Raw genomic sequence first — 15,508 nt, 5'->3', positions numbered from 1 at the left:
CTGTATCCCCTCTATGAAGCCTGACATATACTATGTTCTAGAACTCTATCCTCTAAAAACAAGGGTAACTGTAAGTGAGTTTACTTTTACAAGAAGATTTATTACAGCATTAACATGGCAGCAAACTGAAACTAACCCAAATGTCCATCAACTGGGGAATAATTTTTTTTTAATTGTAGTAAATCTCTATCATGAATTATCTTTTAGCTTTGAAAAAGAACGTGCTAGAGCTGTGTCAGCTAATCTACAGGGATGGACATGATATATTGCTAAATGAGAAAAGCAACTTACAAACAAAAGTATATAGAGTGATTTCAAATTGTAAAAAATAAGCAATGATACCCTGTGACAAATGTACATTTATAATTGTAGAGCAACATCCACCAGGCTGTAACAGGGGTTACCTTCAGGGTGATGGGGAAGTAAAGGAGAGTTTTAGAAGAGATGAAAACATCGCTAACTACTTGCACACCAATGTTTATCACAGCACGATTCACAACAGCCAAAAGGTGGAAACAACCTAAGTGTCCATTAAGAAAATGAATGGATAAACAAAATGTGGTATACACTTATAATGAACTATTGCTCATCCATAAAGAGAAATGAAGTTCTGATACATGCTATGACATGAAGGAACCTTGAAAACATTATGTTGAGTGAAATAAGGCAGATGCGAAGAACAAAATTTCTATTATTCCATTTGTATGAAATCTCTAGAATAGGCAAATACATAGAGACAAAAGTTTATTACTGGTTCCCAGGGGCTAAGTTTGGGGAGGGATTGGGAGTTATTACTGAAGAGTACTGAGTTTCTGTTTCGGGTGATGGAATCTTTTGGAAATGGAGAGTGGCGATAGTATCACAACATGGTGCACATGATTCATGTTACTGAATTGTACACTTAAAAATGGTTAAAATGGCACTTTCTGTTATGTGTATTTTTATCATAATAAAATTTAAACAAACAAAAAAACCAGGGCTAGCAAAATACAAAAATATGCATGCCATAATGTTAAGAGAAATTATAAATGCATATTTTATCAGTAATTTTTTTTAAAGAAGAGTTTACCATCAACAGGGGTTTACGGATGCCATGCATGATTCTAAAGCTTTAAAGGGACTCACTCCCTTACTGTCCACACCAACTCTGTGAGGTAAGGACTGATATTTTTTTCATTTCACAAATAAGGAAACTGAGCCCAGGAAGTTCATGGACTGACGTGTGGTCACATAATCAGTAAGTGGCAAAGCTGAAAAAAAATAATAATAACAAGACAGGCAAAAAAGAGGAGAAATTACATTTTTCTGTTGTAAATTTTGGCTATTATTTAACATTACTTTTCAAATAAAGTAAAATTATTTAAAATAAATAGAATAGAATGGGCGGTATAATGGCTTTTAAAACGTATTCTCAAATCCTTTGAGCTCCTCCTGCTGAGAGGGGATGTCAGTGTTTCTTCCCTTTGAGTGGGGGTTTGTGGCTGCTTTGACCAACCACACAGCAGAAATGATTCTATGTGACTTTGAAGGCTGAGTCAAAAAAGGTGACCCAACTTCCTCCTGCCTGCTTTCTGAGAAGCTCACTCCGGGAGATGCCAGTCACTATGCTGTGTGTCCTATATAGAGGGAAGCTGAGGTCCCCATCCAACAGAGAGCAACAAATGCCAGACTTGAGATGATTCCATCTCCCAGTCTTGAAATCTTCCAGCCCCAGACATTGTGGAGCAGAGACGAACTTTGCCAGCTATGCCCTTCCAAACCTCTGACCCTCAGAATCTGTGAGCATAATAGATGGTTCTTTTATGCTCCTAAGTTATACAGCAATAGGCAGTTGGAACACTAGGTGTGGATCTTCTGCGATGACATTTGTTGCTGTGGGGTAGGTTTACCTTTGGCCTCCTCTTGTTCCCCTTAGGCATACTGTACCTTTGACTCAGCTTCCTAAACTACTCATCAGTTCCTTCGGCATCCTAACCTCACTGTAGTGTCCAAGTAAATCATCTCTGTTTAAATTCTTGGTATCTGATACACTTAACAGGACTAGAAAAAAGAGTAATGCTGGCTGGAGAGTAAGCCTTCTAAACTTCTTCCTCTTCCTCCCTCCTTAGGATGTATATCATACATTGCCAATAATTGAGTGGCACTTGTATTGAATGGCAGCATCAAGGTTAGAAAAGTCTGGGCAGATAAAGGCCTGGGAAGTAGATCAATGGCAGCTTTTGCACTGAAATTGTTTTACGGAATTACATATGCCATCAAGAATACGCAAGTGACAAAAGAATCATATTCAGGCGAAGTGAAAAAGAAAGTGCAGCTTACCCCTCGAAGCAGTGGGCAACAGTCAGAACCCACTTTCTGGCAATGAGAACACAGCCACAAATGTGTCCACTGGGTTCACTCTGCAGGGAACACTGCCATGGCCACCTTCCAGGGCGACTTGTCCGACCACCCAGGATCCTCTTGTTCATTCGGGCAGCAGGGCGGCGCCCACAGTCTACCAAGAAGCAGGCCAAGACACATTTTGTGATTCATCACCAAACTCAGCTAAATACTAGACTCTTTGCTATCACGTACAAGTAATCGTTCCCCTCTAAGCCAATCCACTTAAATTAATTTCCTATCCCGTTGCTACATCACTGATTCTCTTACCTTGTTTAGAACACAGAAGAGAAATCATACTTCTGCTCTGACAAGACTGCCTAGATTGGAAATATAAAATGGCATATTAAGTTCACTCCAAACACTTTATCAGTGCAAGGCAAAGGACAGAGATTCGACTATTATTCTTTGAACAACAATTACTCTTGATGCAGGAATTATTTTCAAGGAAGGGTGTGCTCTCATATCACCTGGGGTGGGGATATACAGTGAACGTATACTCTTTCTTATTTTTTTAAGTTTAATTAATATTATTATGTAATTTCACATTTGCGGGGGGAGAAACTAGTGTTATCAAACTTTCCCAACATTGCCTTGGCTGATAGTGCCACCCAAAATGCTGACTCAAACCATGATTCTCAAGATAGGAAGAGGGGAAGGAGAGGAATTGGGCTGGTTCTCCAAATCTATACTGAAGAGACAGCATGTCAGATTTTTATGCTTATGGAGAGTGTGCACGGGTTAAAAAAAAAAAAATTTGAAAGTCTGAGAGGAATACAAAATTAACTTCAAAAACTTACAGATCAGATCAAGGAAGTGAATATTTAGATTGAAAAAGAATCCTGTCAAGACTTCCAGGTTAGATTTCCGGAATATAAGGAGCAGATAAAAGGAAGAAGAGAAAACTTCTTCCATGCCACTCTTGATGGCAGAATCAGAACCAACAGTTAGAACTTACAGAAAATGTGGGTTCAGGAAGGGAAGAACGTTCTAACAATCATAGTTACCTTTGAAAGCAAAAACACAAACTACAGTTAAGTATTATCAATGTGGCTATACAAAAAAATTCAGTTTGTTGTTGTTAGGTGCCATCAAGTCAGCGCGGACTCATAGTGACTTAACGTATAACAGTCTGGGACAGATTAAATTTTTTTTTATTGTACTTTAGATGAAGGTTTACAGAACAAACTAGTTTCTCATTAAACTGTACACATATTGTTTTATGACATTGGTTAACAACCCCATGACATGTCAACACTCTCCCTTCTCAACCTTGGGTTCCCTATTACCAGCTTTCCTGTTCCCTCCTGCCTTCTAGTCCTTGGCCCTGAGCTGCTGTGCCTCTTTAGTCTCGCTTTGTTTTACGGTCCTGTCCAATCTTTGGCTGAAGGGTGAACCTCAAGAGTGACTTCATTTCTGAGCTGAAAGGGTGTCTGGGGGCCATACTCTAAGGGTTTCTCCAGTCTCTATCAGGCCAGCAAGTCCGGTCTTTCTTTTTGAGTTAGAATTTTAATCTACATTTTTCTCCAGCTCTGTCCTGGGGCAGGTTAAATTTTAATCACTAAGTTCTCCTGCAACTAAGAACTATCTATTTACAATTTAAATGAAAGAGAAAAACACTTTATTGTGGCTTTCAAAAATCCTGGGATATGCTTAAAATCCTAGATTTGTCAGAACGGGGATGGGAAGCGGGGGGAAGCTGTTCCTAAATATATCACTTCCATATTCCTTTTTTGAAGATTTACTGTGCTTCATTTCCTGCTAAATTTGCATGGGGATATATGTAATTATTTGTATATTATAAATTATATAATGCTGAAAAAGCACATTTGCTTTTTACCTTTTCACTATCCAATGTCACATCTCCTTACTCTCCATCTCATAATTACCAATTCCTTTGTAGCACCTGCCAGAAGTCCTTTTTTTTTTTTTTTTTTCTTAATCTGAAGTTCTTTTTGTTTATTAGTTTATAGTCTCTCTCCCCACTCATAAAATTCATGTCCCTGGAGACCAGGACCCTTGTCTCGCTAGTTCATTGCTATATTCCCTCAGAGTTTAGAATTGAGCCTGGAACAGAGGAGATATTCCATGAGTTGTTATTTGCGAAATCACAGGAACATAGTTTTTAGGAGAAGGAATAGACAGCAAAGACTATCCACCCCAATCTTTCTTTTCTAGAAAACTGTGGTCTAAAGTGTTGCATAAGATCACATACCTAGTTAGTAAGCTAGGATTAGAACCAGGTCCACCAACTCCCAATTTAGATTGATCGATTAATTTGATCTGAAATGACTGTTCTGGGATTCCCAGTTTGCGGTAACGAATCACTCTGTTGAAAGGTGCAGGTCATTGTTTTAGAGGAAGTACTTCAGTTGACATATACTTAAAGTTTGACCAAAGAGACAATAAAGATTGAATTAGTGGAGAAAATGTCAAAACATGTTAAAGGGAAATGGCCCACATTTAGTTTTCTTCTTTGGAATTCTTAAGAGGCAATTTCCCTGGCACTTATTATAAGCTCTGGAGTCAGAAAAACTTAGTTTGAATTCAGAGACTGCCACTTAACCATCTATGAGCTGTGAGCTTTGAGTAAATCATTAATCCGAAACCTCAGCTTTCTTGTCTAAAAAATGGGATAATAATTCCTAGTTGAAGTCTGTTGTGAGGGTTAAATGAGTTAATATATATATAACTACCTAGCTATGCAATAAGCATTTAATAAGTATTGTATTTAAGTCCCTTAATTTATCTTACTCCTGCATCCCACCCCCAACCCTCACCGTACGCAAGGGAAGCAACCCTGTTTAAGATGCTATGATTTTTGAGGGGAAATTTTTCAGAGTATACTTTCAAGGTCACTTGATAGTAATTTCATTCTGTGCCTTTGATTCTTCTCTCATGCTCTCCAAGTTTTATCAGTCATTATGACTTCAATTCACTCCATTAACTAGGTCCATAAATGTCAGAAATGCAGACGTGATAATTTAGTTCAAAAGGGATATGGAAAAAGCTCCAAGATTAGAAACCAAGTTTTCCCTCCCTACCACACAATGTCTCCGTAATCATCATTAAAAAAAAAAAAATCAATTAGCCAAGAGAAGAAAATATACGTTTAGAAAGAAGAAATAAAACCAAACAATGTTGACTTGTAAATGCCAATAGCCATTATACGGAAGCTCTTTATTGACTTGACAAATTTGAATTATCTTAAGTTAGAAACAGAAGAAAGGCCCTCCTGCTCCACACAGCTCTTGTTAGAGATTTCTTACCCTTTTACCAGCAGCTCATGCACAGTGGTTCCATTGAGGTTCTCCCAGTTGGAGCGTAAAGTCAGCCACTGCCCGTCTTGCTCCTGCTCCTGCTCCTGTATAGATTCTGTCACAGATGGCTGTCTGACATAAGAGCAAATAGATAAATATTCTAAGTACAATGATCTTTGATGAGGCGTTATATTAATTAGTACTCACTCTTTTTCAAAGAGAAGCATGAAATTGTAAGTCAGTATCTCAAGAAAAAACAAACCAAAAACCAAACCCATTGCTGTCGAGCTGATTCCAACTTAAAAGTAACTTGTATTAGGAGAGAGATGGCATGGAATATGATCAGCAAGAGGGGAAGTTACTAACTGTATAGGGAGGCAATAAAGATCCAATTTTTTTACAGCTGTTTTAGTCATTCTGTCTACTGACATGTATTTGAACTTTGCAAGGTGATAGAAAATATATAAAATAGAAGTTCTGACATCTAAAAAACAGAGCAACTTTAGGCAGAAATCAAAAGTAAAATAAAATTTATCTAGCTCCTTTTTCTTGCCCACTGAAATCTTGCAGTATAACAAACAATCTTAAAATAAAATAAATATTAAATAGAGATAATCAATACCAATTTTATGTCTATGCAGCATAAAAAATTGGAACTGGAATTTTTTCAACATTTTGCCAAGTATTTATGCTTTAAAAATATATTTACCACAATAAAAAAAAAATTAAGAACTCTTGAAAATACGGATGACAGTTATACAACAATATTTCTCCTTTTACCTATATTCTCACTCACTGGTATTCCATCAATACATTCTTGTGTCTCATTCAATGATGCAAATAAATATGGTTACACTGTGTCCAAAATTTAAAACCTTAAGTTTCAAAAGTATTTAGGTTTTTATGTAAAATATCTGATTCTTCATGAAATAGTTGGTTCTTTTCTTAGGCAAGCCATATTTGAAGAAAATCTTTTGGATTGTTTTGATAATTTCCATATTCCATTGCAACTTTCTTTAAAATGGGGATGTAAATGGATCTCTTCCAGTCAGTTGTCCAGGTAGCTGTCTTCCAAATTTCTTGGTATAGACAAATGAGCACTTTCAGTGTTGCATCTCTGTGTTGAAATATCCCAATTGGTATTCTGTCAGTTCTGGGCCTTGTTTTTCTCCAATGCCTTCAGTGCAGCTTGAACTTCTTCCTCCAGTACCATTGGTTCTTGATCATATGCTACCCCCTGAAATGGTTGAATGTCGACATATTCTTTTTGGTACAATGACTCTGTGTATTCCTTCCATCTTCTTTTGATGCTTCCTGCATTGTTCAATATTTTTCCCATAGCCACTAAATCCACTGCCGTCGAGTTGATTCTGACTCATAGAGACCCTATAGGACAGAGTAGAACTGCCCCATTGAGTTTCCAAGGAGTGCCTGGCAGATTTGAACTGCTGACCTCTTGGTTAGAAGCTGTAGCAATTAACCACTAGACCACCAGGGTTTCCATTTTTCCCATTGCATCCTTCAATATTGCAATTCAAGGCTTGAATTTTTTCTCCACTTATTTCAGTTTGAGAAATGCTGAGTGACTTCTTCCTGTTTGGTTTCTAACTCCAGTTCTCTGCACATTTCAGCTCTTTATTTCATCATTTCTTCCATTCAATTTAGCTGCTCTACATTCAAGACCAAATAGTATTTATACATGATCAAAAAAACAAAAATTATACAATGAAAAAATGTCTTCGTCCCATCCCAGATACAAATGAACAGCCACTGTAGTGTTTGAGTGTCATTGCTGAACTTTTTCTACAGTTTATGTATACATACCCTCCTTTTTTAATCTATACACATTATTCTGTGTGTTGCTGATAATGTTTTCACTTAATGATAAATCTTAGAATTCTTTCCATAATAATAGCTAACATTTGTTAACTGTTTTCTCTATGCCAAGCACTTAAAGACTAACTCATTTTATCCTATTTAATTCTCCCAACCACTCTGCAGTAGGCTTTATTATTATTCGTCTTTTTGGAAATGAATATTTTGAGGTAAAGAGAGAATAAGTAACTTGCTCAAGATCACACAGCTAGGAGGAGGTAGAGGTGGGATTTGTATCTCTATAGTCTGATGCGAACCACTTCTAACACAGAATGCTATGTGGTCCTCCTTCATTAACATCATACACTTCTTCTTTTTATAATAACAGAAAAAAAAAAAAAAAAAAACCATCGCCATGGAGTTGATTCCAACTCATATCGATCCTTCAGGACAGAGTATAGAGTTTCCAAGGAGCAGCTAGTGGATTTGAACTGCCAACCTTTTGGTTTACAGCCAAGCTCTTAAGCACTTTACCACCAGGGTGCTCTATTAAAGTGTCCTGGTTGTGCAATGGTAAAGCACTTGGCTGTTAACCAAAACTTTGGCAGTTCAAACCTACGCAGCACCTCTGTGCAAGAAAGAACCAGCAATCTGCTCCCATAAAGTTCACAGCCAAGAAAACCCTATGGGCGAAGTTCTACTGTGTCACATGGAGTCACTATGAGTCAAAATCAACTCATTGGGCAGCACATAACAATGACAAAGTGTTCCATTAAATGGATGCCCATACATTGACTTAACAGATACACTATTGATGTGCATGTATGTTATTTCCAATTTTGAGCTACAGCAAAAGGGTCGCAGTTAACATTCTTAAACATTCACCACTGCACAGATGCTCAACTATGATTCTAGAATCAATTTCTAGAAATAAAATTTACAACTTTGATTGATATTATTAAACTCCCCTTCAAAGAGTAGTGCCAATTTATATACCCATCTAGAATATATGTCAGCAACTTTTCAATTTTTAGAACTATGTATATAATATAAATCATGCCATTAAAAAGCATCTGGAACTTAACAGCTGCTCAAATTTTGTTTGACAATTTATACTGCTTTTGACTTAAATATTAAACATCTTCTATATTACATCATCTCCACTCATCTGTAAGTTTGCCGTACTGTGGGGGCTTGCATGTTGCTGTGATGCTGAAAGCTATGCCACCAAAATTCAAATACCAGCAGAGTCATCCGAGACAGATGGATTTCAGCTGAGATTCCAAACTAATGCAGACTAGGAAGAAGGATTTGGCAGTCTACTTGAAAAGAATTTGCCAGTGAAAACCTTATGAAAAGCAGCAGAACATTGTCTGATATAGTCCTGGAAGAGGAGCCCTCAGGTGGGAAGAGACTCAAAAGACAACTGGGGAAGAGCTGCCTCCTCAAAGTAGAGTCCACCCTTACGACATGGATGGAATCTAGCTTTCAGGACCTTCATTTGCTATGTCACACAACTCAAAATGAGAAGGAACAGCTGCAAACATCCATTAATAATCAGAACCTGGAATGTACAAAGTATGAATCTAGGAAAATTAGAAATAGTCAAAAATGAAATGGAACACATTAACATCAATATCCTAGGCATTAGTGAGCTGAAAGGCACTGGTATTGGCAATTCTGAATCAGACAATCATATGATCTGCTATGTCAGAAATGACAACTTGAAGAGGAATGCCATTGCATTCATTGTCAAAGAAAACATTTCAAGATCTATCCTGAAGTACAACACTATCAGTGATAGGATAATATCTATATGCCTACAAGGAAGACCATTTAATACAAATATTATTTAAATTTACACACTAACCACTAATGCCAAAAATGAAGAAATTGAAGATTTTTGCCAACTCTTGCAGTCTGAAATTGATCCAACATGCAATCAGGATGAATTAATAATTACTGGTGATTGGAATGTGAAAGTTGGAAACAGACGAAAATGATTAGTTGTTGAAAAATATGGCCTTGATGATAGAAATGGTGCCGGGGATTGTATGATAGAATTTTGGAAGATCAATGACTTCTTTATTGCAAATATCTTTTTTTTTACCAACATAAACGATGACTATACATGTGGACCTCACCAGATGGAATACAAACTAATCAAATTGACCACGTCTGTGGAAAGAGACAACAGAAAAGCTCAATATCATCAGTCAGAACAAGGTCAGGGACTGACTGTGGAAGATACCATCAATTGCTCATATGCAAGTTCAAGATGAAGCTGAAGAAAATTAGAACAAGTCCACAAGAGCCAAAGTACGATCTCGAGTATATCCCACCTTCATTTAGAGATTATCTCAAGGATAGATTTGATAAAGACCAGACAAGTTGTGGAATGACATCAAGGACACCATACATGAAGAAAGCAAGAGGTCATTAGAAAGACAGGAAAGAAAGAAAAGATCAAAATAGATGTCAGAAGAGACTCTGAAACTTGCTCTTGAATGTCAAGAAGCTAAAGCAAACGGAAGAAATGATGAAGTTAAAGAGCTGAACAGAACATTTCAAAGGGTGGCTCAAGAAGACAAAGTATAATGACGTGTGCAAAGACCTGGAGGCAGAAAACCAAAAGGGAAGAACACACTAGGCATTTCTCAAGCTGAAAGAACTGAAGACAGACTTTAAGCATTGAGTTGTAATACTGCAGGACTCTAAGGAGAAAATATCAAACGATGTAGGAAGAATCAAAAGAAGATGGAAGAAATGCACAGAGTCATTATACCAAAAAGAACTGGTCAATGTTCAACCATCTTAGAAGGTAGCATATGATCAGGAACTGATGGTACTGATGGAAGAGATCCAAGCTGCCCTAAAGGCATTAGCGAAAAACAAGGCTCCAGGAGTTAACAAAATACAAATTGAGATGTTTCAACAAACAGAGGCAGTGCTGGAAGTGCTCACTCGTCTATGCCAAGAAATTTGGAAGACAGGTACCTGGCCAAACAAATGGAAGAGATCCATATTTATGCCTATTCCCAAGAAGGGTGATCCAACTGAATATGGAAATTATCGAACAGTACCATTAATATGACATGCAAGTAAAATTTTGCTGAAGATCATTCAAAAGTACATTAACGTGGAACTGCCAGAAATTCAAGCAGGATTCAGAAGAGGATGTGAAACAATCGATATCATTGCTGACATGAGATGTATCCTGGCTGAAAGCAGAGAATACCAGAAAGATGTTTACCTGTGTTTTATTGACTATGCTGAGGCATTCAACTGTGTGGATCATAACAAATTATGGATAAAATTCAGAAGATTGGGAATCCAGAACACTTAATTGTGCTCATGAGGAATCTGTGCATATTTTATATTCCAAATATTCCATCTCTTTTTTGATAATTTAGAGGAGATCTGGAAACCCTGGTAACATAGTGGTTAAGTACTGTGGCTGCTAACCAAAAGGTCGGCAGTTCGAATCCACCAGGCGCTCCTTGGAAACTCTATGGGGCAGTTCTACTCTGTCCTATAGGGTCGCTATGAGTCGGAATCGACTTGACGGGCAACGGGTAATGGGTAGAGGAGATCTATTAGGATTTTTTTTTTTAAGTGAGAGAGAGAGAGAAATTCAATATTTTATTGATAGCAACTTGAGTTGAGTCTCAACGAAAATGTTTATTTGTCTTCACCTTCTTTTGGCACGTTATGTAAAACTAGAGATTGCCAGTATCAATTTCAATATGCTATATTTTATTCTACTTGTTCAGAAAGAGTATGAACCAGAGTAAAATTTATTTTTCTAACAGAAGTCTTGTTTTGCAAACCACTCTTTTATTCTTCTTCATGAGGATTATAGAAACTACAGAAAAATGCTTCCTAAAAATGTTTGCACCTTTACTCAATTCAAAATTTTAAGGCAAACCATGATTCTCTGGATACACTGCAAGATAAATAATTCAAACTCTAGGTTTTTGTTTTTGTTTCTGTTTTTTAATACTGGGTTAACAACATTACACTAATTTTAAAAAATCAGAATTTTGGTACTTAGAAATAGCGCTGAAATGTCGGAGTATCAAAACAGGGAATGTGATCACTAAAGGGATGTAGATGATCTTCTGAGTTGCTGGTACCAGGTACCTAAGTACCCTCAGGACTCTACACTCTCATTTCCACCTTCCTTTGGTGAGGAGCAGAGGTATCCTCTCCAAGTGACTTTTCTACAAGCCCAGGGTCTGGTTGCCCATAGCTTTAAACTTTAAACTCATGTCCTTTCATCTTTGTGACCAAAAAGGAAAGAAGTCTTCTCCCCCAGGCCCAATTAAAACAAATCTTGCTGAAGAACTTTAAGTATTCTGAAACCAATTACTGTGACAAGGGAGTAAGGTATTTTAATTGGCCCAGCTTGGGTTAGGTATTTACCCCTCAACCAATCACTGAGACCAAGAAAGTAAGTCATGTACAAAGATGGTAACTGAGCTCCCATTTGGATCCCAATGCTACAATGGGATGCAAAGTGGGTCCCCAAAAGGAAGGGGTGCTAGACCCCAAAAAAGGAGGAATGCAGGCAGGCAATGCATTAAATATTTGCTAAAGTGACTTCAATTGAATTTTTTATATTAAAGAATTATTGTGCCTCAACGTCAAAGTATTACGTATTCCCTCATTTATTCGTTTTGGAAGATGTAGGAAGGGATAAAGATTGGGTTAAAATTGTTGCTGTTATTATTAGGTGTCCTAGAGTTGGTTCCAACTCACAGTGACCTTATATACAACAGAACAAAACAGTGTCCAGTCTTACACCATCCCCTCAATCATTTCTATGCTTGAGCCCATTGTTGCTGCCACTGTGTCAACCCATCTCATTGAGGTTCTTTCTGTTTTTCACTGACCCTGTACATTACCAAAAATGATGTCTTTCTCTAGGGGCTGTCCCTCCAGATAACATCCAAAGTACATGAGATGAAGTCTGGCCATTCTTGCTTCTAAGGGGCATTCTGGCTATACTTCTTCCAAGACAGTCCATGGTATATTCAATATTCTTTGCAGACATCATAATTCGAAGGTGTCAATTCTTCTTCAGTCTTTCTTATTCATTGTCCAGGTTTTGCATGCATATGAGGCAATTGAAAACACCCTGGCTTGAGTCAGGCACACCTTAGTCTTCAAGGTGACTGACTTAGTTATCTAGTGCTGCTGTAGCAGAAATAACACAAGTGGATGGCTTTAACAAAGAGAAATTTATTTCTTCACAGTAAAGTAGGCTAAAAGTCCAAATTCTGGGTGTCAGTTCCAGGGGAAGTCTCTATCTCTGTTTGTTGGCCTTCTCATCAATCTTCCCCCAGACTAGGAGATTCTCTGCACAGGCACCCTAAGTCCAAAGGAAGCACTCTGCTTCTGGCACTGCTTTCTTGGTGGTATGAGGTCCCCAACTCTCTGCTAGCTTCCCTTTCCTTTTATCTGTTGGAAGATAAAAGGTGGTGCAGGCCACACCCCAGGGAAACTCCCTTTACATTAGATCAGGAATGTGCTACAATCCCACCTCAACCCTCTTTAACATAAAATTACAATCACAAAATGGAGGACAACCATAGAGTACTGGGAATCATGGCCTAACCAAGTTAATACACACATTTTTGGGGGGACATAATTCAATCCATGACAGTGACATCTTTGCTTTTTAACACTTTAAAGAGGTCTTTTGCAGCAGATTTGCCCAATGCAATACGTCCTTTGATTTCCTGACTGCTGCTTCCACAGGTATTGATTGTGGATCCAAGTAAAATGAAATCCTTAACAACTTCAATCTGTTCTTCATTTACCATGGTGTTGATTATTGGTCCAGTTGTGAGGATTTTTGTTTTCCTTATGTTGAGGTATAATTCATAGTGAAGGTTGTAGTCGTTGACCTTCATCGGTAAGTGCTTCAAGTCCTCTTCACTTTCAGCAAGCAAGGTTGTGTCATCTGCATATCACAAGTTGTTAATGAGTCTTCCTCTAATCCTGATGCCCTATTCTTCTTCATATGGTCCAGTTTCTGAGAGTATTTACTCAACATACAGATTGAATAGGTATGGTAAAATGATATAACCCTGACGCACACCTTTCCTGACTTTAAACCACACAGTGTCCCCTTGTTCTGTTACGAAAACTGTCTCTTGATCTATGTACAGTTTCCTCATGAACACAATTAAGTGCTCTGAAATTCCCATTCTTTGCAATGTTATTCATAATTTGTTATGATCCACACAGTTTTTGCATAGTCAATAAAACATAGGTAAACATCTTTCTGGTATTCTCTGCTTTCAGCCAAGATTCATCTGACATCAGCAGTGATATCCTTCATTCCATGTCCTCTTCTGAATTCAGCTTGAATTTCTGGGAGTTCCTTGTCAATGCACTGCTGTAATCACTTTTGAGTGATTTTCAGCAAAATTATACTTGCATGTGATATTAATGATATTGTTCAATAATTTCTGCATCCTGTTGGATCACCCTTCTTTGGAATGGGCACAACTATGTATCTCTTTCAGTCAGTTGGGCAGGTAGCTGCTTCCGAATTTCTTGGCATAGATGAGTGAGCACCTCCAATGCTGAACACGTTAAAATTAGATTTAATTTAGGGTCGCTATGAGTCAAAATCAACTCAATGGCAAAGGGTTGGGGTTTTTTGTTTTTGTTTTTATGTTTATTAATGATACATTGATACAATGATAAATCAGTGAGTGTTCAAATGATGATGCTGTAAAGTCAGCTGGATCCCAGAAGGATTACTCTGGCAGAGTTCAAACACAATCATAGGGACAAGGGTTAAAACTGAGAATCACTGGTTAATAAGATGGGATGGAGATGGAAACAACACATTGGTAGTATATCAGATGCAGTTCCTCACTCAAGGAGCTTTCATTTTAGTGTAAAGAATAGATTACAAATATGTTAAAAAATAATAACTTCAGATATGGATAAATGCTCTGAAGAAGAGAAAATGAGCAAATGTCTTCTTGGTGAAGGTGAAAGCTTTAATTTGGTGAGGGCGAAAGCTACTCCAGCTCCAGTTGTTAAGGAAGGCTTTTCTAAGGAATTGAGACATGAGCTGAGATATGAATGATGAGATGGAGGCAACCATGTGAATGTCTAGAGATCAGTATTCCAAACAAAAGAAACAGTGAGGGCAAAGACTCCTAGAAGAGAATGAGTTGGAAATATTTGAATGTCGGTAATAAGGTCACTGTGTCTAAAGTTTAGTGGACCAGTGGGAGTGTGCTGGGAGATTGAGTCAGAGAGGAAGGCAAGGACCTGAATATGCAATGTGTGATATAGGGCAGGGTAAAAAATTGGGTTTTGAGGCCAAGTTGCATAAATAATAGAAAGGCCAGTGGATTTCTCATTTAGACGATATTGTTGCTATCAGTCTTATCTTGGAGGCAAAAGCCAGATTACAGTAGGTTTCAAAGACAGCATGAAGAAGATACTAGATCCGAGATTAACTCATCACCAGAGTCTCCTGGTAGAGTTCTAAAAGGAGGATACTACCGTGTAAGGACTTTGAACGGAAAAAATTCAGGCCCTCTTTGATTATTTCCTGATGGATCCCTCAGGTTGGAAACTATGTTCTAATTTGCCCAGAGTCCATTCATATTCATGTCTAATGTCAATGCTATATCTATTGTGATGACTAGAGAGTCTGATGTGCCCAAGGCTTTACAGAGATTGATTCTTCCCATTCCAGAAGCTTCTTGCTCACAATAAGCCCTAGTATTATTAGGACCATGACTAGAATTCTAAAGATGGGTCTCGATGGTACTTAACGCTAAAGAACCAATGGAAGCCGTCTTTGATTTTATAAACCCTGGCATGAATCATTTTTTTTTTTTTAATGATGAACATTTCCACTACAAAATGGATTATAAGAGAGCAAAAAAAAATAAAAAATCTGATTAGTTCAGAATCTTTCTTAATGCCACTCCCATTTATAATGTTGAATTTCTCTATACCACTGAGAAGTTTCCATTTAATTTTATAAATTATTCATTAACTCAATTGACTCAATT

General features: G+C 37.6%; 1 protein-coding gene across 1 annotated transcript in view; it reads right to left on the bottom strand.

Moving 5' to 3' along the window:
* CORIN (corin, serine peptidase) overlaps positions 1–15,508 on the bottom strand; it is a 321,033-nt gene that overhangs the window by 18,671 nt on the left and 286,854 nt on the right. Inside the window, exons 17-19 of the mRNA XM_023555029.2 lie at positions 5,649–5,771; positions 2,650–2,699; positions 2,320–2,494 (exon numbers count right to left, since the gene is read on the bottom strand). Coding sequence (XP_023410797.2) covers positions 2,320–2,494; positions 2,650–2,699; positions 5,649–5,771 — 348 coding nt within the window. The remainder of the gene's footprint in view (positions 1–2,319; positions 2,495–2,649; positions 2,700–5,648; positions 5,772–15,508) is intronic.

The sequence above is a fragment of the Loxodonta africana genome, chromosome 5 (assembly GCF_030014295.1).
Source record: "Loxodonta africana isolate mLoxAfr1 chromosome 5, mLoxAfr1.hap2, whole genome shotgun sequence".
Taxonomy (NCBI): domain Eukaryota; kingdom Metazoa; phylum Chordata; class Mammalia; order Proboscidea; family Elephantidae; genus Loxodonta; species Loxodonta africana.
The sequence above is the reverse complement of the archived record's forward strand: the minus strand, read 5'-3'. Positions and strand labels throughout refer to the sequence as shown.